The following is a 27,096-nucleotide window of genomic DNA, read 5'->3' as shown; positions in this document are numbered from 1 at the left end:
TTATTAAATTTATCCTCAAAATTAGAAAAAGTTGTATGTATTTACCTTAATGATATAGTGCAAACATATATAGGAAAAAGTACACAGTTGCTCCTGTCCTCTTATTCTATGTTCTACTTTCCTGAGATTAATTGATGCTAAAGCTTAGTGTATATCCTTTTTCACCTTGTCCATCTCATATATGCAAATCTACACATATATATCATGTTTACAGAAATTGGTTTTACAAAAATGAGCACATACATTATGTTGCAGTTTGCTTTATTCATATGCCAGTACATTGTGAACAGTCCTTCATATCAGCGGTCGTGGATGTGGTTCATTATTTTAAGCAGCTGTTTTAATATTTTATAATATGAATGTACAATGATTTAACTATTTCTTTATTTTTTGATATTCAGATTGGTTTTAGATCCTCCTTTCCCCCACAATAAACAGTGTTGTAATGAACATTCTTATATGTATATCCTTATATACTGGTGCTCTTATTTCTAAGGATAGGTTCCTGAAAATGAACTTGTTGAGTAAAAGGATATATTTTTAATTTTAACAGATTTTTCAATTTTACTTTTTCAAAAGCCTAAAATTATTTAAATTTCTGTAGTCTAGAGGGCTGTTTCTATTTGTATATTCTTACCAGTATTGTTTTGACACTAATTTAATTGCCAAGCCTATAGTTCATATTTTACACAAAAATCTTAATTACATTTTCTTTAGTATTTTTCATGCTTGGCCCCCTTTTTCTTGTGTGTGTGTGTGTGTGTGTGTGTGTGTGTGTGTGTGAGAAATGCTCCGATCCCATAATTTATTTGACAAAACTGCCTTCTGAAACGCAGTTACATTATAGTTTGCACTTTCTTTTGTGGTCTCCTTTGTGGGTTTATTCTTTTACAGTGGTGCTTAAATGTTGGTATTATGGTTATTCCCTTAATCTGTTTTCTTTTCCTTATACACCTTCACTTACTTTCTTTTCTTTGTTTTTCCTCTTCTTTTCTGCTCTATGCTATACTCTACGAGGTACTGGAGATGCACAGTTAGTGTCTCTAGAAGTTCTCACTGCCCTTCTACTTTTTTATTTTTACTTATTTATTTTAATGAGTTTTTTAGAAAATTTTTTTATTGATTTCAGAGAGGAAGGGAAAGGGAGAGAGAGAGAGAAACATTAGTGATGAGAGAAAATCATTGATCGGCTGCCTCCTGCACGCCCCCCACTGGGGATTGAGCCTGCAGTCTGGGCACGTGCCTTTGGCTGGAATCGAACCTGGGACTCTTCAGTGTGCAGGCCGATGCTCTATCTACCGAGCCAAACAGGTTAGGGCTACTTTCTTTTTTAGATTGATGACTCTTGAATCTTTATTTCCAATTCAGACTTTTCCCCAATTCAGACTGTTCTCTAGAGCTTTGGTCTTAGATATCTTATAAACAGCTTACTTCTAATATGACCCAAACTGAATACTTAATAGTTCTACAAAAATTTTTTCTTATGTTGCCTGTTTTGATTAATCATACCATTGACCTTGTCACCTAAGTCACAAATCTGTATATTTTTCTTTTCATAATATTCTTGGATGATAAGGCACATGAAATATATGCATCTGCTAATTGAAAGCTAGTTTGGGCACCTCATAATTGACATGTCTAAAACTAAACCCCAACTTCCATCAGCTAACTAACCCGTTCCTTTTTCGGTTTTCCTTGTTACATCAAGGAATAACCTCATCATCTATCCAATTTTGTAAGCCAGAAATCTAAGAGCTTTGATTGACTTTTCCTTATCATTCCTTCATATCCAATCAAATAATGAGTTCTGTGGGTTTTACTTTCTGTCTCTAAAGTCTCTTTTTTTCCATTTTTACTATCACCAGCCTCATTCAAGTTGTTCTCTTTTACCTGAACTATTGGAATAACTTCTACCTGCTCTGTTCCATCCACTCTACTCTTTTTTAAATCCATTCTCCATGATGCAATCAGAACGGTCTTTTCTGAACTGGAATTCTATGATGTTGAACACTCTCCTGAGCTTAAAACTTTGAATGACCATTACTTCAAGATAAATACCTAAGTCCTTAATAAAACTTATCTATTTCTCCTGCCTCATCTTGAACTACAATCCCCTCTCAACTCCCCCTCTCCTACTATGTTCTAGTTAGCTTGAAACTAGTTTGGTCTTTTCATATCCTTTCCCACAGTGGGCTCTTTGCATGTGCTATATTTCCCCACATAGCTTAGTTATTTTGTTTACCCATTCTCTTGGTCCTCATTTTCTCAGTGAGGATGCTTTTCTTAACTCAATGCCCCCCCCCCCCCACACACACACACACATTAGATATTGTCATGACATCTTGTATTTCTCTTTGATAATACTTGTCACAACTCTATTTTAAAATTTACATTCTGGATTATTGGATTAATGTCTTTCTCCTCTGCTAGCTTGCAAGCTTCAGGAGATCAGGAGGTAGCTCTGTTTCTGCTTACCATTTGTATTCCTGGTGCCTAGCATGATGCCAAACACATGATAAGTAGAGAGTAAACATTGGAAAAAATAAGCATATGAACACTTTTCTAAAATCAAGATCACAGTTATATTTAAAGGACAGTATCATGAGTATCACTTGACCTATAGAATTGCTTTTGGATTTTACACTCAACGTTTGTTAACTTGGAAATCTCATGGTTTTATGTGAATTATCTCTGAGATGCAATAACTACTTTTTAAGTACCGCGCGCTAACCGATTGTGCAACTGGAGCTCCAGCAATAACTACTTTTTAAAATGTATGTTATTTAGTACAGGGAAGACCATTTGAAGTAAAAGAAATGTTTCTGGAAGATATTTTAAGAACTACTGGATATACAAATAAAGAAATGTTAAAATACAAAAAGGAAAAACAGCGAGGTAAGCTTTTTTATTTCTTATTCCCCCCATTGATATTTAGAGCGTGTAAGGGAGGGAGGGAGGGAGGGGGGGAGGGGAGAGAGAGAGAGAGGGAGAGAGAAAGAGAAACATCAACATGAGAGACACATCGATTGGTTGCTGCCTGCATGTGCCCTGAACTGGGATGAGGATCAAACCTGCAACCCCGGTACATGCCCTTGACCAGTAATCGAACCTGAGACTGGTGCTCAGGCCAGTGCTCTAACCACTGAGCAAACACTGGCCAGGGTGGGAGGTTAGCTTTTTGTCAAACACATATAAAAAGAAAATTACTATTCCTATTGACTTTTTAGAATACTTCAGTATTATACTATGAAGGTACAAGGACACTTGGAAGTGTTTGTCTTGTATATAATTGTGTAGTATATTAGAATACTGTCCCAAATATACCTTTTACAATATGGTTTATGTCCAGAAGTTATTATCTATAGTGAGGAATTGAAAGTGGATGCCAGTATGGTGAATACGATGGAGAAAAGGGGTGGGGAAAGGTAGAAGAGAATAAAAGGGGGATAAATGGTGATGGAAAGAGACTTGATTTGGGATGGTGAATACACAATACAGTATACAGATAATGTATTATAGAATTGTACACCTGAAACCTATATAATTTTATTAACCAATGCTACCCCAATAAATTCAATTTTAAAAAAATTAATTAAAAAGAAAGAAAGGGGATACCGGAATTGAGGAGGTTGTGTGCGTCTATATCCAAAGAGTCAACCACTGCCCTGGCTGGTGTGGCTCAGTTGGTTTGGCATTCCATGCACTGAAAGGTTGCTTGTTGCCAGATTGATTCCCAGCCAGAATGCATGCCAGGGTTGCAGGCTAGATCCCCTGTAGGGACATGCAGGAGGCAGCCAGTTGATGTTTTGCTCTCACATTGATGTTTCCCTGTCCATCCCTCTCCATTTCTCTCTCTCTAAAAATAAATCAATAAAAATATTTTAAGGAAAAGATTCAACCACTGTTTGAAGGAGGGAGAAGAGTATGATATGTCACAGCATATCTCAGGACAAGAGTAGGGAACGGGTGGGAGGGAACTCATCTTTGATACAAATGTCAAGGTTTTCAAATCTTGATATTGTTATGAATTGCTTCTATTCTTTGATTTTAGCATTATTTGCCTCTTAATACATTTCTTATGACATATCTCAGGTTTTGAATTAGGATTAGACTCTTTTTATTTACTTTCACCTACATTATTCATGATGGAAGATTTGGCTTAAAGCTTTGATTCTGTTGTTTTGTCTGTATGACCTTGGATAAATAACTTTGGATTTTCCACTTGATAAAGCTGTTAGCAATACTTATTTCACAGTGCAGGGCTAAATCACTAATGTGTAAATTATAAAACTTGCAGATCTTGAAACTTTTGAACATGAAAGTTGTATAGAACTTGTATTTCAAACAAATAGCATGGTGGCAGAAGTGCAATAAATTGTTTTCTACAAAGTTCTATATGAATATCAATCATTGATTTAAACAGTATTTATTGTATGGCTAAAATACTGTTCTTTGAATTATGGATATAGAAGTAAACATTTTACTAATAGATGAATAGATAAGGTTTTTAAGCAGTTTCATGTGTCTTTATGATTCAGCATAACACATTTCATTAAATGTTGCTAATTAATATATTTTAAAAAATAATTATTTATATAAAAGGCCAATATGCCAAGTATCCGACCGTCTGACCGGTCACTATGATACACACTGACCACCAGGGGGCAGATGCTCAATGCAGGAGCTGCTATGACGCGCACAGAGAAACGGTACTGCGGACCTGGCACCCACAAAGCAAAACTCGGCTTCCCCGAAGTGGGACTCAGGCTCCGCCACCACCCCAGAGTGACAGTCCACCAAATCACAGCGGATGCTGCCAAGACCCCATGGCACAAAATGGGCCCACAGCCCCACCTAGCCCGGAAAGGGTTGCTGTGGGCACCGGGTAATGATGTCACATAGCAACGCCTAGCTTCCTCTCCCTAGAGACGACTAGCCTCCTTACAGTTTCTTCAGCCCAGGAACACGACTTGCTTTATAGCCAAGTGCAAATAATTTTACATTTCAATTAAATGTCTGTGAAGCATTTTTCCATGCCTCATCTCATTTGATCCTCACAAAAGTCCTGGAGTAGGTAGATACAAGATTTGGTGGAATCCTATTTTCTCTTCATTAGCTGGAAAACGGAGATTTAGAAAGTTTAGAAACTTGACCCAACGGAAAAGAAGTAAGAAATGGTGGACCTTGACAATGACTTCAGGTTTTCTCACTGCACAGAATTATAGTCAAACACTGCTGCAGTTAAATATTTTACCTTTTGTTCTCCCTGCATGATCTACAATAATAATCTGCTTTGTGTTGATATTTACTGCTGTGTTGCTGACAATTACCTGAAAGAGAAGTTGGGGTGCTTCACTGGGCTGGAAAAAGTTTAGCTACATCAGAAAGCAGGTCTAATTAAGCAAGTTTATTCTATATCTGTAAAAAGCTAAGTTGACTCGCGAATGTGCGATACATAGAAAGCTCTCGCTGGCACCAGTTGCACACGTGTGCTTTGATCTGTCATTATCAGTCGTGAATTTGGTTAACACTTCTATTATAAAGGGTGAATAGCAATATTAAAATATTTATTCTAATTAATTTCCTTTCAATGTGCATGAATTTGTGTACCAGGGTACTAGTATTTAATAAAGGAATTAGACTCTTTCTGACATATGGCTGCATAAAGATGTTAATGTCTTTGCTAGGGTTTTTCACATTATTTTAACTGAAAATATGAGTGTAATTTATTTTAAATAAGGCCAACTTTTAAGTATTTTCAGATTCATTAGAGTACTAAAACAAAGGAATATATTTCACAAAGCAAATAACTTATTTATAAATTCTTTCTTTGGTAATTAATTTAGAAGAGAAACAACAAACCACACTTACAGAATGGTATTCAGCTCAAGAGAATACTGTCAAGCCTGAATCTCAGAGGCAAAGAACAATTCCAAATGTGACTGAAGAGTATGATTTATTGGATGATGGTGGTGATGCTGTTTTCAGTCAGTTGGTAAGACCTAATTGTTTTCATACTGATATTTTAAGTAAAAATTTTATAGTTTAAAGAACATTGTAGGAGATCATAATATTTTTATGCATTTTTTTATTGCTTAAAGTATTACATATGTCTCCTTTTTCCCCAATTGACCCCACCCCCCTGCCACACCCGCCCCCCAGGACAAAGCCCCAACTGCCCCAGTGTCCGTGTCCATTGGTCATGCCAATATGCATGCACACAAGTCCTTTGATTGATCTTCCGCCCCCCCCCCCCCCCCCCGCCTTCTCTCTGAGGCTGGACGGTCTGTTCAGTATTTCTTTGTCTCTGGAACTATTTTTGTTCATCAGTTTATGTTGTTCATTATATCCCACATATGAGTGAGATCATGTGATATTTATCTTTCTCCGACTGGCTTATTTCGCTTAGCATAATGCTTTCTAGGTCCATCCATGCTGTTGTAAATGGTAAAAATTCCTTCCTTTTTATAGCAGCGTAGTATTCCATTGTATCGATGTACCACAGTTTTTTAATCCACTCATCTGCTGATGGGCACTTCAATATATCAGACATATGCCATAGCAATATCTTTACTGATAATAGCTCCCAGGACAATGGAAACTAAGGAGAAAATAAACAAATGGGACTACACCAAAATAAAAAGCTTCTGCACACCAAAAAAAAAACACCCATTAACAAAACAAGAAAGCCCATTCCATGGGAGAACATATTTGCCAATGCTATCTCAGATAAGGGTTTAATCTCCAAAATTTACAGGGAACTCATACAACTTAACAAAAGGAAGATAAACAATCCAATAAAAAAATGGGCAAAGGACTAAAATAGACACTTTTTGAAAGAGGACATACAGAAGGCCAAGAGACATGAAAACATGCTCAAAGTCACTAATCATCCGAGAGATGCAAATCAAAACAACAATGGGTACCATCTCATACCTGTCAGAATGGCTATCATCAACAAATCAACAAATGACAAGTGCTGGAGAGGATATGGAGACAAAAGAACCCTTGTGCACTGCTGGTGAGAATGCAGACTGGTGCAGCCACTGTGGAAAACAGTATTGAGATTCTTCAAAATATTAAAAATGGAACTCCCATTTGACCCAGTAATTGCACTTCAGGGAATATATCCCAAGAAACTAGAAACACCAATCAGAAAGAACATATGGACCTCTATGTTCATAGTGGCACAATTTATGCATTATTTTTTGCATAATATATGCATACAGTTTTTAGTTTATTTTAGGCTACAACACATTTTTCAGAATGGCTTTTAACACTTTTTTTTGTAAATAATGCAGTATCTTTTACTGTTTCATTTTAACTTTAAATTACTTCAGTATTTTCTCTAAATATCTTGAATATAGTAATAGATATTGTGCATATGCATTATTATTGCTTGATATTTTGTCATCTCAAACGTTTAGGAGCCCATGAGCTAAATAATATAAGACATGATAACTTAGAAAATTGAGAAAAGATTGTTGGTGTTAGAGCAAATAATCAATACTGGTATTGTTTCTATCACTAATCAGCTTTGTGACTGTATAAAATCAATTGCCTACTATAGATAAAATCAAGTTCTCTTCTTTTATTTTTACAAGTGAATATTTTGTAGAAGCCCTGCCTGGTCATCCATAACTCTTCATCCCCATTCCCAAGTGGTGCCTCTCCTACACTGAGTTCCAAGAAATCTGAAAACTGGAACTACCTGATTTCCTAAGACCATTTTGGTCTTTGACTCTGGTTTGGAATTCTTTAAACGGCATTGATGAAAATGCAGAATATAGCTGGGACTATGCACTTCTATAAAAAGAATTTAACTTACTGTTTTGAGCATGAGAAGGTATATAATGCAGATATGCTGCAGTTTTTTTGCGATTATTTAGAGATAATGTATCCAAATGAACTACACATGAATTTAAAAATACTTTTAAAGAATGTTTAAAATTGTTTTTTAATATAGGGAACATTCATTTGGTTCAATGAACAGGATTTTGATTATTAGTTCTTAAGAGTGGGTTACACATTAGCATCACCTAAGGAACTTTTAAAGCCGTATGGAATCTGGCCTCTATCATCAGAGATACTAATGTACTTGCTCTGGGGTGGAACCTGGATCAGCGTTGAAAAGCTCCAGGTGGTGGTCCCTCTGGCATACAGTTGGGAGAGAGAACCACTGGTATACATTTTGCAACATCCTATCAGAAGCATACCAGTACTTGGTTAATATTTTATCTGGATTACCTACCCTGTTACAAACATTCTTATTCTCAGATGAAAGATGAATGTAAGAACAACATATAGTAATGTAAGTGATATGTTTATGATGAGATGAGAAACATGTCAACGTCTATGCTATAATATTATATGGTTAGTAGTTTCTGTGATCATTATGGCCATCTCATGTTCTTTGCAAGTAGAGGTTAAGCTGTTAGGTAATTTATAACCTTTGCTTTTTTTTTTTTGTAAAGACAGAAAAAGATGTGAATTGCCTTGAACCATGGTTAATAAAGGAAATGGATGCTTGTCTTTCTGATATATGGCTGAATAAAGATGTTGAGGCCTTTGCTCAGATTTTTCACCTTATTTTAACGGAAAATGTTAGTGGTAAGTGTAATTTATTTTAATTTATTAGTCAGATTTATGCTGAAAATTTAGTTCAATTCAAAATGTATGTACTATATTTTTTATTCACAACCAATAACGTATTCTTTTGGAGTACTTATTTGAAATGCACACATCAGGATCTTCTTATTAGCATAGTACACTAAATAAATATTGTGTTAAATCAGGATTCTTAACCTAGTTGTACCAGAATAGTTTAATGGGGTCTGTGAGTGTATGCCAATTATGTGCAAAAGTATTTTTATGTTCATGTATTGTACACATACCTTCCCACTCCCAGGGGAATGGCTTAGATTTTCAAAACATTTGTGATTTCAAAAGAAGAAAAAGAGCTAACTTTGCTCTAAATTTTAAGTAAGTGAGTGGAGAATTTTAACATATCTTTAGTTGTGTGAGCTCAAGTCCTAATTCACATGTACATGCTGTATGTCATGTGACATGTTTTCCCTAGTGAGTTATCCTGATGTTGTTAGTTGATGATACTGGATATTGGCAACCAAAGATGAGTTTCAGAACCTTGAAGGATTCTTAGCACAAGGTAGAATAAAATATCATAGAAAGTCAGTACTGGAAAGGATTTAGATGTTCTTTCACCTAAACTTCTCAGCATCATCCTATATAATAAAAGGCTAATATGCAAATTGTCCCCTTGGGAGTTGGACCGACCGGGAGTTTAACTTCTTGCTATGACGTGGGCTGACCACCAGGGGGCAGCGCGGAATAAAGGAACCCCAGCCGGCAGCCGGCAGCTGGGGAAGGAAGGCCCCGGCCAGCCCTGATCACCAGCCAGGCCCAGGGACCCTACCCATGCATGGATTTCGTGCATCGGGTTGGGAGGAGGGGAGGTCCCTTAGCCCAGTCTGCACACTCTTGCAGTCTGGGAACCCTTGGGGGATGTCTGACTGACGACTTGGGCCCGCACAGTCGTCAGTCGGACATCCTTAGTGCTGCTGCAGAGGCAGGAGAGGCTCCTGCCACCGCTGTTGCACTTGCCAGTCTTGAGCCCGGCTTCTAGAGCGCACTGACCACCGGGGGGCAGCTCCTGCATTGAATGTCTGCCCCCTGGTGGTCAGTGTGCATCATAGCGACTGGTCATTTCACCATTTGGTTGATGTGCATATTAGCCTTTTATTATATGGGATTATTGATCACTCCCTTCCTGAAACATTTTTTACATTAACTTCTGATATTCCATACTTGATTTTCCTTCTTTTCTCCCTGGATGGAACTACTTGGTTTTCTTGGTAGGTTTATTCTTTTTTTTGACCTATAAATATGAAATGTCCCAGACCTCAATCCTTTGACCTTCCTTCTACTTATACTTACTCACTATATGGATCTCATCTAATCATAGCTTTATGTATTTATTTAAAATTACTTGTAATTTTATATGTTCAGTCCTGACCTCCCTCTCTCTTCAATATGTCTGATCACTTGACATCTCTAGTTGTATGTCAATCGGATAAAACTGGATTTGCCCCAAACAACTTTTGATTTCCTCTCAACATGCTCTTTCCTAAGTGTTTCCTAAGTATGCATAATCAGTTGTAGATCTTTTTAAAAATGCAGGTGCCTGGCCATCTGAGACCACCTGAATCTGAACCTAAAGTACTATCATTCACTTAGTTGCTAAGTCAACAAAACATAAAGTCATCCTAGACTTTGTTCTCACACCCCACATATAACCCATTAACAAATTCTGTTAGTTTTACCTTCTAAATAAATCTAAATCTGACTATATTGCACTTCCTCTCTGCTGCCATCCTAGTATAAGCCAACATTTCTCTCCTGAACTACAGTAGTAGCCTATTAACTGCTTCTGTTATGTTATTTTAGTCTCTTCTCCGGAGATTGATCCTTTTAAAAAGGGAATTGGATTATGCTGCTTCGCTTTTCTCTTACTTTTCCATGGCTTTCAATTACACTTTGAATAAAAACCAAAGACCCTTCCCTGATTTGGTCTTTGGTTACCTTTTTTATCTCATTTTCTACTACTTTTCCCCTTGTTCACTCTGCTTTAGCCACCCTTACCGTCATTCCCATATTTGGGCCTTTGTTTTGTTGTTTCCTGTGTCTGGAATTCTGTTCCCACAGATACTCATATGGCCCAATGTCTATTCCATTTAGCTCTCTATTTATTTATTTATTTATTTATTTATTTATTTATTTATTTATTTATTTAGTATATATTTTATTGATTTTTTACAGAGAGGAAGGGAGAGGGATAGAGAGTTAGAAACATCGATGAGAGAGACACATCGATCAGCTGCCTCCTGCACACCTACTGGGATGTGCCCGCAACCAAGGTACATGTCCTTGACCGGAATCGAACCTGGGACCTTTCAGTCTGCAGGCTGATGCTCTATCCACTGAGCCAAACCGGTTAGGTCTAGCTCTCTATTTAGATAGTGTTTTCTCAGAGAGGCCTTTTCTTATTTTACTAAATTGCACCCTTTTCTCACTATTTCTCCTTACCCTGCTGTATTATTCTTATTGTACAGTTGACCCTTGGACAATGTGGGGTTAGGAGTGCAGTCCCCCATGAAGTTGAAAATTCCACATTTATTTTGATTCCCCCCAAAATTAACTACAGTTTTACCCTGCCTGGTATGGCTCAGTTGGTTAGAGTGTTGTCTCAAGCACCAAAGGGATTCAGTCCCTGGTTGGGACACATATGGGAGGAAGCCCATTAGTGTATCTTGGTGAGCTTACGATAGTTTAATAACTGTCTTTTCTTCTCCAAAATTCCAAAGGTAGTCCCTATTCCATCCTGTTTATATTAAGAGCATGTTAATAACAGATCCTTTGGGATGATATGAGTTAAGGGTTATATAATGCTGTTAATGATATAGTTAGGTGAAGTAGCCAGTCCCAGCTAATTCTTCTGATGCTCAGTTCTTTCATTTAAATAAAAATTAAAATTATTTTAAATAATTTGGAAATTTAACACATATTTATCTTTTTCTTATTTTAGTCGATTACAGACATAGTGAAACCAGTGCAACAGTTCTGATGGTTGCCGCAGGACGAGGTTTTTCAAGTCAAGTAGAGCAGTTAATTAGTATGGGAGCCAATGTCCATAGCAAAGCATCAAATGGCTGGTAATTTTAAATTGTATCCATTCTTTGTATATCTTTGTATAGGTACACATATTTTTTGACTTTTCATATTTACCTTTGTATTAAAAGCTGTTGTGTAATAATTGCTGGTACATCTCTAATGGGTGAATGAAAAATTTTGAGCAACTACTAGTTTTGTAATTTTGAGAACATTATTTATTTGTCTTAATTTGATATATTTGAATTTTGGCAGGATGGCTTTAGATTGGGCTAAACACTTTGGGCAGACTGAAGTTGTGGATCTTCTAGAATCTTACAGGTAAAACTTTATACTATGTTTAATTCTAACTGCTTTTTAAAAAACCTCAGCCATGTAAATTATAGAAAGTGACAAATTTACAGTCTCTTATTGAGATATTTTGTGTGTGTGTGTGTGTGTGTGTGTGTGTGTGTGATTCTAAGGAATTTTTCTGATTTTTTGGCGTAGGTTGCTAATGAGATCCACTGTGTTATAATATTTATCTTATTTTTTATTTTATTTTGAAAAAGCAGAAAGGGAATTTCCAGTTATACGTGGTAGCTACAGACATGTATTTATCACTGCATTTTCCCAAAACTTGACTAAAATGATAAGGAAAGGAATATAAAATGTGTAAACTGGCAAAATTATTTGGCAGATCCAAATGTTAATTCTAGTATGGTGGGTTTTGTTGTTATTTCAATAATAGCACTCAGAACCTGCAATCCTTTTAGTGTTAACATTTTTAATGTTTCAGACATTCTTTTTTTTTTAAATATATTTTTATTGGTTTCAGAGAGGAAGGGAGAGGGAGAGAAATATAGAAACATCAGTGATGAGAGAGAATCCTTGATCGACTATCTCCTGCACAACGCGCACTGGGGACTGAGCCTGCAAATGCCCTGACCAGTAATTGAACCATGACCTCCTGGGTCATAGGTTGATGCTCAACCACTGAAGCACTGTGGCTGGGCTGTTCATACATGTTTATGGTATCAGATATAGCACACTAGACACTAAAAATTACCAAGTAATTATCTAGATAATATTTTAGTTATTCTGCTTAATTGGGCTTTCTTTTTATTTCCCAGATTATGACATTATCAATTACAAATTTCAAATATTTAAAACTAAATATATTATGTTTGTTGCATAATTCATAATTGATATCTAAAGTTTATAGCTTAAAACAAAGAATGTAATAGCATCTTCATTTACCAGTTAAAAAGTAAGAAAAAAACTTGGAATGTTTTAAAATGGATCTTAAAGTTTAAATACTGCAATTATAAAATTGTATAAGTTTAATATCTTCCCCAATGAAAGCAGTCTTATGTTTATCTTTCTGCCAAACTCTTTTAGAGAGATTGTATTATATTAATTTCCTAGAAATCTTATGGATAAATACTAGTGATGGTAGTAGTTTATATCTTTACTAGAGGCCCGATGCACGAAAATTCATGCAAGAGTAGGCCTTCCTTCCCCCGGCTGCTGGCACCGGCTTCCCTGTGGCACCCAGGACCTGGGCTTCCCCCCTCCAGCCACTGGCAGGCACCAGGGACCCAGGCTGGCATTCCTTGGGCTGCCCGCAGGCACCCGGGACCTGGGCTGGCTTCTCCGGGGCCTCCTGCAGGCAACCAGGACCTGGGCTGGCTTCCCCTGAGCCGCCTGCAGGCACCCGGGACCCCTGCTGGTTTTCCCCAGGCCGCCTGCAGGCACCCAGGACCTGGGCTGGCTTCCCCCGGGCTGCCTGCAGGTGCCTGGGATCCGGCTGGCTTTCCTCCAGCCCCGGCTTCATCAGGAAGGGCGTCTGGAAGATGTCTGGTCTAATTAGCATATTCCCCATTTATTTTTATAGATGTGTAGGATAAAGACTTAAGGCATTTATTTCAGTAATTTATGCTGATTCTGGCTTTTGGAAAATAGCATAATTAACTTACTTTTAGTATAGAACTACCAAATTAAGAATCTTGTTAAGTTGGTACCTATAGAATTTTCTTTAAATGGAATTTTCTTCAGAGTGTTGTTTATCATAGTGAAGAATAAGAAACAACCTACTAAGAAAATATAATGATGACCAGAGATAAAATTCATAAACCATATAACTCACCCAATTAAGTGTGCATTTAAAGTTTTTTAGTATGTTTACAGTGTTATGCAGTCATTACTACAATTTTAAGAACCTATTCATTACCCCAAGAGGAAATCTATACTAATTATCAGTCACTCCCCATTTTCCCCAACTCTCACAGCCCAAAGCATCCACTAATGTACTCTCTGTTTCTATAGATTTGTCTATTGTGGGTATCCTATCTAATAAAGGGCAATATGCAAATTGACCCTAACAGCTAACTGACCAGGAATGATTGGTCGCTATGACACTCACTGACCACCAGGGGGCAGACGCTTAATGTAGGAGCTGCCTCCTGGTGGTCAGTGCACTTCCACAGGGGGAGCGCCACTCAGCCAGAAGCCGGCTCATGGCTGGCCAGCATAGCAGTGGTGGTGGGAGCCTTGCCTGCCTCTGCAGCAGCGCTAAGGATGTCCAACTAGTGGCTCAGGCCCGCTCCCCTTGGGGAGCTCCCCTTGGGGAGCGGGCCTAAGCCACTAGTCAGACATCCTCCGAAGGCTCCCAGGCTGTCAGAGGGATGTCTGACTGCCAACTTAGGCCTGATCCCCCCACAGAGTGGGCCTAAGCCAGCAGGTGGACATCCCCCAAGGGGTTCTGGACTGCCAGAGGGTGCAGGCCGGGCTGAGGGGACTCCCTCCCGAGTGCATGAATTTTCATGCACCAGGTCTCTAGTTTCATATAATTGGAATCATATAATATGATTGATGGTCTCCTGTGATTGGCTTTGTTCACCTAGCCTGGTGTTTTCAAGGTTTATTCATGTTGCAGCATCCTTTTCTGATTGAGTAATATTCCATTCTGTGGACAGGTCACAGTTTTTTATCCATTCATTACTTGATGAACATTTTGGTTGTTTCTACTATTATGAATAATATTGGTATGAACATTTGTCTACAAATTTTTATGTGGACATGTATTTTTATTTCTTTTGTATATATACCTAAGAGTCAAATTGCTGGGCATATGGTAACACTCTGTTTAACATTTTGAGAAACTGACACATTGTTTTCAAAATGGCTGTGGTCTTTTACATTCCTACTTAGCAATGTGTGAGGGGAAAGTTCCAATTTCTCCACACCCTCTCTAACATTGTTTTTTAATGAAGTGTTATCTCATTGTGGTTTTGATACTTGTTTCTCTAATGATGAATAACATTTTTTCATGTGGTTTTTGGTCATTTGCATAATTTCTGTGGAGAAATTTCTTCAGGTTGTGTTTTTTAAAAAGCACTTATTGCCAAATTTACTTTGAATAGTGTACTTTAAACTAAAACATGAATTATAGTTGGGACATTAAGTATCACTTATCTTTCTTAATGTCTATTGAAAATTTGAAGAAGGACATAGTGGGGCTCATTGGTCTTAAAGGGTTATTCTTTTTAATTAAAATTAACTTGGCCTTTTTTTTTTTTTTTTTTTTTTTTTTTTTTTTTTAGTGCTTCATTGGAATTTGGAAATCTAGATGAAAGTTCTCTGGTTCAAACAAATGGAAGTGACCTCAATGCAGAAGATAGAGAGCTCCTGAAAGCTTATCATCATAGTTTTGATGATGAAAAAGTAGATTTGGATTTGATCATGCATCTCCTGTACAATATCTGCCATAGTTGTGATGCTGGTAAATAAGTGTTGTCTAAAAGATCTGGAACAAAATGTATACTTTGATTTAAAAATTAATAATTTGTGTGTACAAATTTTTGTATAATTCCCTTGACAATAATGCATAACCTCTTAAGTATCTTAAGTATTACAGTTTATCAGTACTTGAAAACTTGTGATATAGTTCATTATAGCTAATTCTATTGATTGGTTCTGGTTTTACATGAAATTTAATATTAACAAAATCATTTCTCTCCAAGGTGCAATATTAATTTTTCTGCCTGGATATGATGAAATTGTTGGACTGAGGGATCGCATCCTATTTGATGATAAGCGGTTTGCTGACAATACACATAGGTAAAAACTAAAGCTTTATATATTTTTTATTTAAATTAAAGATAGGTACCATAGTATATTTTCTCTTTCAATTGTCAACAGATATCAAGTCTTTATGCTTCATTCAAACATGCAAACATCTGATCAAAAGAAAGTATTAAAAAACCCACCTGCAGGTGTTCGAAAAATAGTAAGCTTCATAAAATTTTATTTTTTTCTATTTTAGTAGTCATTGGTTCTGTTTTCATATTAACTATAACATAACATCCCATTGCAGATCCTTTCCACCAATATTGCTGAAACCAGCATCACAGTCAATGATGTTGTCTTTGTTATTGATTCTGGTAAGGTGAAAGAGGTATGTATGGTTAAGTTGTATTTTCAACTCAAATGAGGAAGGTTAAGATGCATTTATGTGCATGCTTTCATAAGCAGAATTCACTTTAATGGTAATATTTCTGGTTCTAGATAAATTTAACAGTAAATGTTAATTTCACTAAAGTAAATATTCTCCCTTAAACAATTCAATGTATAGGATCTGTCTTGTTATTTTTACAAATTATACAAAAAAGTAGCTTTTGCCCACTAAATACTAGGAAAGAAGTAAAGGATTTGGCTAGTTATAGTGAAAATTTTGTCCAACTGTGGGCATTTGATTACATGTTTTCATTCTACATGTGGGAATGGCCCATAACCTTCTTATTTATTGTTATATCTTCAATGCTCCTAGAATAGTAGGTAATCAGGAGATATTTAATGCAAGGGAGCCATGCTGAAAGAAAGCAAACAAAAAATAAATTTCATTAGATCACTGCCATGTTTAATCTTTGACCTATTGTCTATGGCTGCTTTTACACTGCAGTGGCAGAGTAGTTGCAACAAAGACCCTCTGGAAAGGCTAAAATATTTTGTACCAGCCCCTGCTGTAAATAAAAGTCAGCATTTCCTTTTAGTAATGGAATGCCTAGTGACTCTCATTTCACTGAAAGAATTGAAAATGATAAAGGTAGTTGATTTGTCAAGGGAAGAAATACTATCCATGTTGTAGAAGGCAAAGTATGTCTGTTCTAGTGGATATAAATAATGGTTTTTAATGTGAAAATTTTGTTAATTACTTTATAATATTTTCAGTGTTCATTTTCAAGATGTTTCTAGGAATATCTTGTAGAAAAAATTTTTATAAAATTTGGACATTTCATTGTAGTTGGATACTGTAAAGAAGGGGTACATTTTATTTTTTATAGGAGAATAATTATGAATATTATCATTAAAAATCTGAATAGTGAGTCAATGAAAATTCAGATTTTATTGCCCTAAAATTATCTAGAGCTGAGGTAGATTTTGAATATCTTAGAAATTAATTTCTTTAGGTGTTATTTATCAAATAAACATGACAAATGCAACATTTTATTAAAAACTAAATAAGTAGCATCTTTTCTAAAAATCCCACAATTAAACTATTAGGAGAAACACACTTGTATTTGTTTTATATAGTTATTTTTTGAAAGGGAAATTATTGTCACTGAATGTTTGAAGCATATTTTAGTCAGGAATGCAGTCTTTAAAAATGTTTCTCTACAGTAAATTTTCTTTGAGGAAGTATGCTTTAACATTCTGGATCGCCTAATTACATTACAGTAGTAGCTCAGCAGGAGATACAGTGGAAGGGATTAAAATGTTTTTCACTTTGGGATAGGATTGTTTCAGCTATTGTTATTCTTTTTTTAAAAAAAAAAATATTTTATTGATTTCAGAGAGGAAGGAAGAGGGTGAGATAGAAACATCAATGATAAGAGAGAACCATTGATTGGCTGCCTCCTGCACACCCCCTACTGGGGATCGAGCCCACAACCCAGGCATGTGCCCTTGGCCGGAATCAAACCCGGGACCCCTCAGTCCACAAGCTGACGCTCTATCCACTGAGCCAAACCAGCTAGGGTGGCTATTGTTATTCTTATTTCTCTAGATGAAGCTTCCTAGAAAGTATTTTAAAAAAATGTTTTTTCCTGATCATATCTGTTCTTCACAATGATGTAAACCTGATGAACAGTGATGTGAAGAGGATAGATTAGTTCTTTCCCATCTTGATGCCTTATGAGAACTGACTGCTATTATTTAACTGTAGAAGAGAGAAACAAATAACTCAGCAAGGCACAGAATGAGGAAGTTTTTCAGGTCTTCTGAGTTTTTATTCTTTTTCTTTAGAATGTTTGTAGTCAGAAATCTGGATTAAAAAAAAAATTAGTACTCTGCTGTAATTATCTAATCAAGGGGCGTTCTGAATTAAACTTGGCATATTAAAATATAACTAGAGGCCTGGTGCCCCCCGTGGGAGCACACTGACCACCAGGGGGCAGCTCTTGCATTGAGTGTCTGCCCCCTGGTGGTCATTCCAACATTTGGTTATTTGCATATTAGCCTTTTATTATATAGGGTGGTTTTGCTGTTTCTTCCTAAATGCCTTTTTAAGTTTTAACATGAAGGTGATTTATATATTACAGAAATCCTTTGATGCACTGAATTTTGTTACAATGTTAAAAATGGTGTGGATTTCCAAAGCTAGTGCCATACAACGAAAGGGCAGGTAATGTATATTTAATGTACATTCAAAAATTGCATGTAAAATGGAAACATATTCATATGTATTACATATTAATGTATATTGCACTTTCTGTAAAATGTTAACATTTTCATGTTAGTCTTTATTTTATATTACTTTTGCAAAGCAAACTAATTTAACACTGTTTAAAAAATATCACATTCAGGTTATGTTAAAATTAAAAATTTTTGCCTGGTATAAACCATATTCATAATATGTAAGAAACTTAAAAAATAAAAGCAAAAATGTCAAACATTTGCAAGATGGGACAAAGGACTAATTTTTGTATTATACCAAAAAGCTTTTAAAAAATTGGTTAATATAGACCAGCACATTAATTTCACATATGTTGCCTTATGTATATACCAAAATAAATGTAAATTAATGAGGTACTGCTTTTTGCTTATCAGATTGACATTGATGAAAATGTTAACAGTGTGTGCAACAGAGCTGGCAAAAGCATGGGCCTATAGGCTTTCATAGTTTGCTGATGGGAGTGTAAATTGGTGAGATTTCTTCAGAGGGCAGTTTGAAATTGTTTATCCAAATCTACCCTTCCATAGTGGATTCCACTTCTCATAATTTATCCTGAGTATACTTGCACATGATGTATGTTTAAGAATGTATTTCATAGCATTTTTGTAATAGTTTGGGAACACTGTAGTGTCCATCAACAGTGAAGTGGTTATATTGCTGAAGCCACACAGTGGTATACCAGTGTAACTGTTAAAAGGAAAATATTTGGATGTATGTCTTTTTATGTGGGATGAGTTTTCAGAATATATTAAGTGAGAAAAGTAAGGTATGGAACATGTGTCTCATATTCTGCTATACTAAAAAATATATGTCTGTATATATATATTTAGATGTAAATGCATTAAGTCCGAGAGAAACATTGAAAAACAATTATTGGCTCTGTGTTTCACTTACTGACAATTGTAAACCTGCTTTGCCCACCCCTATATATCAGTTAGGTATCATTCATGAATCTCACTTTATAAATGAGATAATGGAGTCCTAGACAAGTGAAGTGCCGTCATAAAGGATAAGTGTCAGAGTAGCAATTCAAACTCAGATGTCCTGATACTAGTTCAGTGTTCTATATCCTAAATCACATTGGTTGTACAGTTTACTTATTACAGTCTTTATTCCTGAGTCTTAATTTTGTATTTTACTTTAAAGGGCAGGGCGATGTAGACCTGGAATTTGTTTTCGTCTGTTCAGTAGACTCCGATTCCAGAATATGTTGGAATTTCAGACTCCAGAACTTTTGAGAATGCCATTACAGGTAGAAGTTTATTTAACTCTAAAAGCCTATCTTTGTGGGTAAGGGAGGAGAAGGGATCATTTCAACTTATGCTGATTGGACTTTTCAATAATCAGTTTATGAAACAATTTATAAAACAAAATTATCAAATATATATTATGGTAGGTGGTTATGTATATAACTAATATTTTTTATATACAGAAAATTTAATTTACAAACCTTCAAAGCTTTAAAGAATTACTTGAGTATAGTTTATAAGAATAGCATTTGTTTTTGTGCATTATTCTAGGAGTCTGTCAACCATGTAGTGTTCACCTTTTACATTTTCAATGAGGATTACAAAACAAATTATTTGACGTCCAAAACATAATACCAGAATCTCAGTTTAAGATGCTGAGATTACCTTGGTAGATTTGGAACTAAGTTCACTGAGATTTCCTGGCCGTTACTGTTTTCCTTTAGGTTTTCTGACTTCATGGAACAGCCAGACACTATAGTTCCTAGGGAAAACTATCATAACATTAATTCGATTCTCTGCTGTGCTGAATTAGATGCTGATTCCCAAACCTTTAAAGAGACATTGCATCATATTTTTGGTAACCACATATCTAGATGACTTCCCACTTCCTCATGCTCATGTTCCATTTTATGTTCTTCTTAGGACAAATTATAAAATTCTTAATAGATGCCTAAATTATTTCTCAAGCTTGTGTCTCCAGTTTTAATTTTTTAGCTCCTGCCTTTTGTCCTCTCTCTACTCATACCGGTAGTTTTCATTCCCCAAGCACATCTTATCTGTATTGATCTTAGGGCCTTCATATGTGCTATTCCCTCTCCTGAGACTCCTCCCCCTTACTCTTTTTATAATTAGCTCCTACTCAGTCTTTATGTCTTAGTTTCAATGTCATTTCCTCAAGAAATGGTTTTTGACTTCAATGGCTTCCTTTTCCCATTTACCTCTTCAGCTCTCTGTGTCCTTCATAGCGTTTATCACAGTTGTAATTAAAGAGTTAATTATGTAATTATTCTGTTCTTCACACACAATGAAAACTTCATGAGGGTGGACACTTGTCTGACAGTCTGTCCTCTTCTTTTTCTCCAACTTGCTGCACAGTACCTAGCACTTAGTAGCACTTAAGTATTTGTTGAATAGATACAAGATTCCAGAAGGTAATATTAAGGAAAAAAAAGATATTTTGGACAGTAACTCTTAAAACTGTGTGAGGAGACATTGTCACTGGTGGCAATGGTAATTTTGATATGAGTTGTTGGAGGGTGTTCATAAAAATTTTGGAACCTAGGGCAAAGTATGAGCCTATGTTTCCTTGAAAGACATTGTTCCCTTTACTGTTGTTCATTTTAGTCAGAGACTCCGCTAGTCTTTGGGTACTGTAGTTCTCATGATTTTTAAAAAAATAAATGTCAATATTTCAAAATTATTTGCTATTCTTATTTACAGGAACTTTGTTTACATACCAAACTGTTAGCCCCAGTTAATTGTCCTATTGCGGATTTCCTTATGAAAGCTCCTGAACCTCCACCAGCTTTAATTGTACGGAATGCTGTACAAATGCTTAAGGTTCGTGTCTTAATGGTTTTATTTAACCTATATGAAATTTAAACCAAATGAGAACACATCTTAACTAATTTTGTACTTTAAAAAATTATCTTAACCATCTACTTTGAATAAATACTGTTGTGGTAGTTATAATAAAACAGTAGCTTGTTTTAATATATTTAAAGCAAAATATATTTTTTGTGTGTGATGTGATAGCAAAACAAAGTTTACATTCTCATTTCTTTTTTATAGACTTTTAGATATGTCACTTGCTTAAACATAGTTTTTGGTTATGTTAAATTCTGTTTTGTATTCTTTTGTTTAGACAATAGATGCAATGGATGCATGGGAAGATCTCACTGAACTTGGATATCATTTGGCTGACTTGCCAGTAGAACCACATCTTGGTAAAATGGTCCTGTGTGCTGTTGTTTTAAAGTGTCTGGACCCTATCCTTACAATTGCCTGCACACTAGCCTATCGAGATCCTTTTGTCTTGCCAACTCAGGCCTCTCAAAAACGTGCAGCTATGCTTTGTAGGAAACGTTTCACTGCTGGAACTTTCAGTGATCATATGGCACTTCTCAGAGCATTCCAGGTACTCTCATTGTTATTTTATTTCTGAAAATGTTGCTGGTTAAACACATTTCTGGAGCAAGTGTAAGAAATTTAAAAAATAGATATGATTCTATTAATTTTGTTTCATCATAACATCACATTTTATGAATTTCCCAGAAAAAAATCTTCCTACTGTTAATGTTAACATTATCACAGTTTTTCTCTACTTTTTTCTTTCATTTTATCTTTGTAGGAATATGTGTATTGTAGGTGTGTACATACTTATTTTTATTTATACTTGTATTTATTTTTAATACTCAAGTTTCTTATCTTTCAATTATATCTTGGGCAAGGAATGCTCTAAAATTTTAGTTAACACTCTATGTTACTCGAAATATATAGAACAAAGCTTAGAAGAAATTTACCTTGAATTTAATGTCTATTTTTTTTAGAGTACATCTTTTTTTTTTGTATGATCAAGACACTATGCTAAGAACTTAATTTTATAAAGCAAATTAAAAAAATCACTTAAAACCTATCCTATATAATAAAAGGCTAATATGCAAATCGATTGAATGGCAGAATTACCAGTCGCTATGACATGCACTAGCCACCAACAGGCAGACGCTCAATGCAGGAGCTGCCCCCTGGTGGTCAGTGCACTCCCACAGGGGAGCGCTGCTCAGCCAGAAGCTGGGCTCACGGCTGGTGAGCGCAGTGGTGGTGGCCGGAGCCTCTCTGGCCTCCGCCACAGTCGGACATTCCCCCAGGGCTCCCGGACTGCGAGAGGGCACAGGACGGGCTGAAGGGCCCCCCCTCCTGAGTTCTTCCCCCCCCCCCGCCTCAGTGCATGAATTTTGTGCACCAGGCCTCTAGTTAAGATAATAGTAGTGAAAAATGAGGAAAGGGCTAAATGCGAAAGGAAAGATAAGGAAAGTGAGGCTTTGAAGAAGGGAAATTATATATAATGTAGAAATTCAGATGCAGGGGATAATTTCAGCATTTCTTCAAAAGGTAGACATGTTATTTATCCTTAAATTCTTTTGAATGTAGTCTATGCCTATACATTAAAAAAGCATTTTTTTTTGTTGTTTAAGCAGAAAATACTATTTTCAAGTATTTCCTTATAATACATACAATTTACAAAAATATTTACAAGCTTCTTTTGTGTGAGCATTATTAAACAGCTAGAGGCCTGGTGCACGAAATTGTGCGTTGGTATGGTCCCTAGGCCTGGCCTGTGATCAGGGCCATCTTCCCCGGCTGCCAGCAGCCGGCCCCGCCCTCTGCTGCCACTCACCCCTGGTGCCCTGTTTGCCACCGGCGATCGGAGCCTGACAGGGGAAGGGACTGAGAGGTTGGCCATTCCCACCTGCTTGTTGGCCCCACCCCCACTGTGGGTCACCCTCTGTGTGTAGGCTGACCGGTGGGGCGGGGGCCTTGGCCTGGCGCCACACGTGTCCCCTGCCACTCACCCCTGGTTCCCCATTCGCCAATGGGCAATCAGAGCCTTCCGGCCAGGGAAAGGGACCGAGAGGTGGTCAGTGCACCTCATAGTGACTGGTTGAGCGGTCGTTCTGTTCGTTCCACCCTTAGGGTCAATTTGCATATTACCTTTTTATTATATAGGATAGAGGCCTGGTGCACAGGTGGGAGCCGGCTTCCCTGCCCTGATGGGGGCCCCGCATTGGGGTGGGGGTCCCTGCTGGGGCGCGGGGCTGGTCAGGGTGAGGGGCCACAGCCATTCTGGTCTCTGATTGTTCTGGTCATTCTGCCATTTTGGTCGCTGGGCTTTTATTATATTGGATGGATAATGCATTGCTCTTAATTGAGTCTGTGATATCTTGTATTATCACAGATCAGTTGAGTGACAATAATTAGAGGAAGATTTGGAGAATTCCTGTCTATTCTTTGCTTTTCCCCCAGCTCCTTGAAAAGAAGAGGGAATAGATAAATTACTGCTTTGATCTATCGGTTATATTTCAAAGCAAAAGAACTCATTTTAAAAGAGGAGCTATTTTATATTGCACCTAGATAGTTTCTAGAAATCCCACTTTCCATTCTCAGACTGATTAGGAGGTTGATACAGAGGTTATTTTTGGAGGAATAGTGGATTCTTAGATATAAATGTATTATGATGGCTTAGTTTTAAAGGCTCTATACCAGTGGTTCTCAGCCTGGGGGTCGTGACCCCTTTGGGGGTTGGATGACCCTTTCACAGGGGTCGCCTAAGACCATTGGAAAACACATATATAATTATGTATTGTTTTTGTGATTAATCACTATGCTTTAATTATGTTCAATTTGTAACAATGAAATTGGGGGTCACCACAACATGAGGAACTGTATTAAAGGGTTGCAGCATTAGGAAGGTTGAGAACCACTGCTCTATACTTTTGTGAAGGACAATTAGCACCTGTATTTGAAAGGTAAATATTTTTACATAACTGCTCATTTAGGTTTCCTGATACTTAGTTCTCTCATTGAGATTTTTATAAACTCAAAAGACTTTCTTAGCATTTGAGTATAAATTTAACCAATGATAAATCACAAAGTCTTAGATTTTATTTTTTATATTTAAATTTTAAATTATTTTTTTTCTTTCAAATATATTTTTATTGATTTCAGAGAGAGGAAGGGAGAGGGAGAGAGATAGAAACATCAATCAGCTGCCTCCTGCACACCTCCTACTGGGGATCGAGCCTGTAACTTGGGCGTGTGTCCTGACCAGGAATTGAACCAGCCACTTCTTGGTGCATGGGATGATGATCAACCAACCAAGCCACACCAGTCCAGTGTTAAATTATTTATTTTTTTAAAAATTGAGGTATAATTGGCATATAAGTTTCAGTTGTACGGCATAATGATAAGATATTTGTATATATTGCAGAATTATCACAGTCAATCTAGTTAACATCCATCTTCAAACAGTTATAATTTTTTTCTCTTGTGATGAGAACTTTTAAGATCTCTCTAGTCTGTTAATTAGATTTATTCTGAAGATTATTATACAATATATACAAATATTGAATCACTATGTTGTACACCTGAAACTAATATGTTACATGTCAAGTATATCTCATTAAAATAAAGTTTATTTTAAAAAAGTTCTACTCTCTTAGCTACTTCCAAATATGCAATATAGTGTTATCAACTATAGTCCCCATGCTATACATTATATCCCCAGCGTTTAAACTTCGTTTATAACTGACAGTTTGTGTCTTTGACCACCTTTACCCATTTTGCTCATTTGCTGGCAAGTATCAGTCTGTTTTCTGCATCTACATTCTTTTTTTTTTTTAAATAAAGTCTTAGATTTTATAAAATAATTAGAAGAAGAAGAATTGACCTTGAGTGGTTAATGTAGTGGTTTTCAGTTACTTTGTTGCCTAAGAAGTGTCTGGTACATGTATTATGTTATATAATTATATTTTTATAGGCATGGCAGAAAGCACGAAGTGATGGGTGGGAGCGAGCCTTTTGTGAAAAGAATTTCCTTTCACAAGCAACAATGGAAATAATCATAGGCATGAGAACTCAATTGCTCGGTCAACTTAGAGCATCAGGTAATGTTTTCACACAAAGAACCTGTTTAAACCACTGAGAGAACCCTGCCAATACCTCGTAGTATTTCTAGTATTAACTGATGCCATCTTATATTATTGTTATGACATTATCACATTTTTGTGATATTCATTACCTGCTTTATAGACTTCCATGTGACCTCAGCTTTTGTTTGTTGAAAAATTGACACTGCAGAATTGCCATTGAGAAATGTGTGAATACCTTTTGGTACTGTTGGCAGTGAACACTTTAAAATGTATTTGTTGGTAAAGATCAGTTTAGATATTACAGTTATATTTTATCACTATTAATAAACAGTTATTTAGCTCTATGAAATATAAATTATAAAAACTTAACTAGCTTGTTACAAATGCTGGCCTTCATATTTTTGGAACAGAAAGCAACAAGTAATCACTTGAAGGCATTTTGATTTATTTTTTTAATATATTATATTGATTTTTACAGAGAGGAAGGGAGAGAGATAGAGAGTTAGAAACATCAATGGGAGAGAAACATCGATCAGCTCCCTCCTGCACATCTCCCACTGGGGATATGCCCGCAATCAAGGTACACGCCCCTGACCAGAATCGAACCTGGGACCCTTCAGTCCGCAGGCCAACACTCTATCCACTGAGCCAAGTCGGTTTCGGCTGATTTTTTTTTTTTTTATGTAGCTATTTTATTTTAGAATTGCTAATTCCTTTTTGAGTAGCATAATACATTGAAAAAATAGAAGATGATTACCAGAGTCTGGATTTATAGATGAGCTGAAGTGCCAAAGTAATATAAGAAATAAACCACAGGGTTTAGAGTTGTCTCAAATATGGGACAATATGAAGTACTTTTGGAATTATTATTAGAATGGTTTAGGTTTTCAGCTATGTTTTAGTGTGTTTCAGATAGCAGCTTATGAATAACTTGACTGCAAGAATGTGTAATTTAAAAAAATATTTTTATTGACTTCAGAGAGGAAGGAGAGAGAGAGAGAGAGAGAGAGAGAGAGAGAGAGAGAGAGAGAGAGAGAGAGAGAAAGAAAGAGAAACAGAAACATCAGTGCCTCCTGCTCACCCCACACTGGGGATTGAGCCTGCCACCCAGGCATGTGCCCTGACTGGGAATCGAGCTGTGACCCCTTGGTTCATAGGTCATCGCTCAACCACTGAGCTCTGCTGGCCAGGCAAGAATGTGTAACTTTTAAAAGTTTCTAAGCCCCCAATAAACCTTCTTTTTTTAGCCTGAGCAAACTTAAACTTTCTTAGAACATTGATTCTATATTTTAAATTAGATTTTATTAATTATTGTGGAATTTGAATATCATTAAACTTACATAGGTTCTACAATTTTTTTTATAAAAAGCACACAAATTTACAAGTATGTTGTGAACAATAGGAAAAGTAGGTGTGGTTTTTTCCTCTTTCTAGGTTTTGTTAGAGCACGAGGTGGTGGTGACATTCGAGATGTTAACACAAATTCCGAGAATTGGGCTGTCGTTAAAGCTGCATTGGTGGCAGGCATGTATCCTAATTTAGTCCATGTGGACAGAGAGAATTTAGTATTGACAGGGTCAAAGGAGAAAAAAGTACGGTTTCATCCCACTTCAGTTCTCAGTCAGCCTCAATATAAAAAGGTAAAACATTTTTAATGCTCTTAGGCCTTGAGGTGAAACTCATCTAATTTAGATGGTTGAAAAATCAATGAAAAATGTTCTACATACTGACCTGCTTTAAGAAATTAATTATATATATGTGTGTATAATTCAGTATTGGCACAAAATTTTGATTGACT

General features: G+C 36.4%; 1 protein-coding gene across 3 annotated transcripts in view; it reads left to right on the top strand.

The window, feature by feature from the left end:
- YTHDC2 (YTH N6-methyladenosine RNA binding protein C2) overlaps positions 1-27,096 on the top strand; it is a 64,575-nt gene that overhangs the window by 17,155 nt on the left and 20,324 nt on the right. For all 3 annotated transcript variants that reach the window (XM_059693889.1, XM_059693888.1, XM_059693890.1), the window contains 15 exons: positions 2,788-2,895; positions 5,847-5,995; positions 8,475-8,610; positions 11,603-11,729; positions 11,941-12,006; positions 15,270-15,448; positions 15,690-15,786; positions 15,868-15,955; positions 16,043-16,123; positions 18,267-18,349; positions 19,547-19,652; positions 21,091-21,210; positions 21,515-21,787; positions 25,187-25,313; positions 26,733-26,938. In XM_059693889.1, the coding sequence (XP_059549872.1) occupies positions 2,788-2,895; positions 5,847-5,995; positions 8,475-8,610; positions 11,603-11,729; positions 11,941-12,006; positions 15,270-15,448; positions 15,690-15,786; positions 15,868-15,955; positions 16,043-16,123; positions 18,267-18,349; positions 19,547-19,652; positions 21,091-21,210; positions 21,515-21,787; positions 25,187-25,313; positions 26,733-26,938 (1,946 nt within the window). The remainder of the gene's footprint in view (positions 1-2,787; positions 2,896-5,846; positions 5,996-8,474; positions 8,611-11,602; positions 11,730-11,940; positions 12,007-15,269; positions 15,449-15,689; positions 15,787-15,867; positions 15,956-16,042; positions 16,124-18,266; positions 18,350-19,546; positions 19,653-21,090; positions 21,211-21,514; positions 21,788-25,186; positions 25,314-26,732; positions 26,939-27,096) is intronic.

This window comes from Myotis daubentonii, chromosome 4 (genome assembly GCF_963259705.1).
Source record: "Myotis daubentonii chromosome 4, mMyoDau2.1, whole genome shotgun sequence".
Lineage (NCBI taxonomy): Eukaryota > Metazoa > Chordata > Mammalia > Chiroptera > Vespertilionidae > Myotis > Myotis daubentonii.
This window is presented reverse-complemented; position numbering and strand designations above follow the sequence as displayed.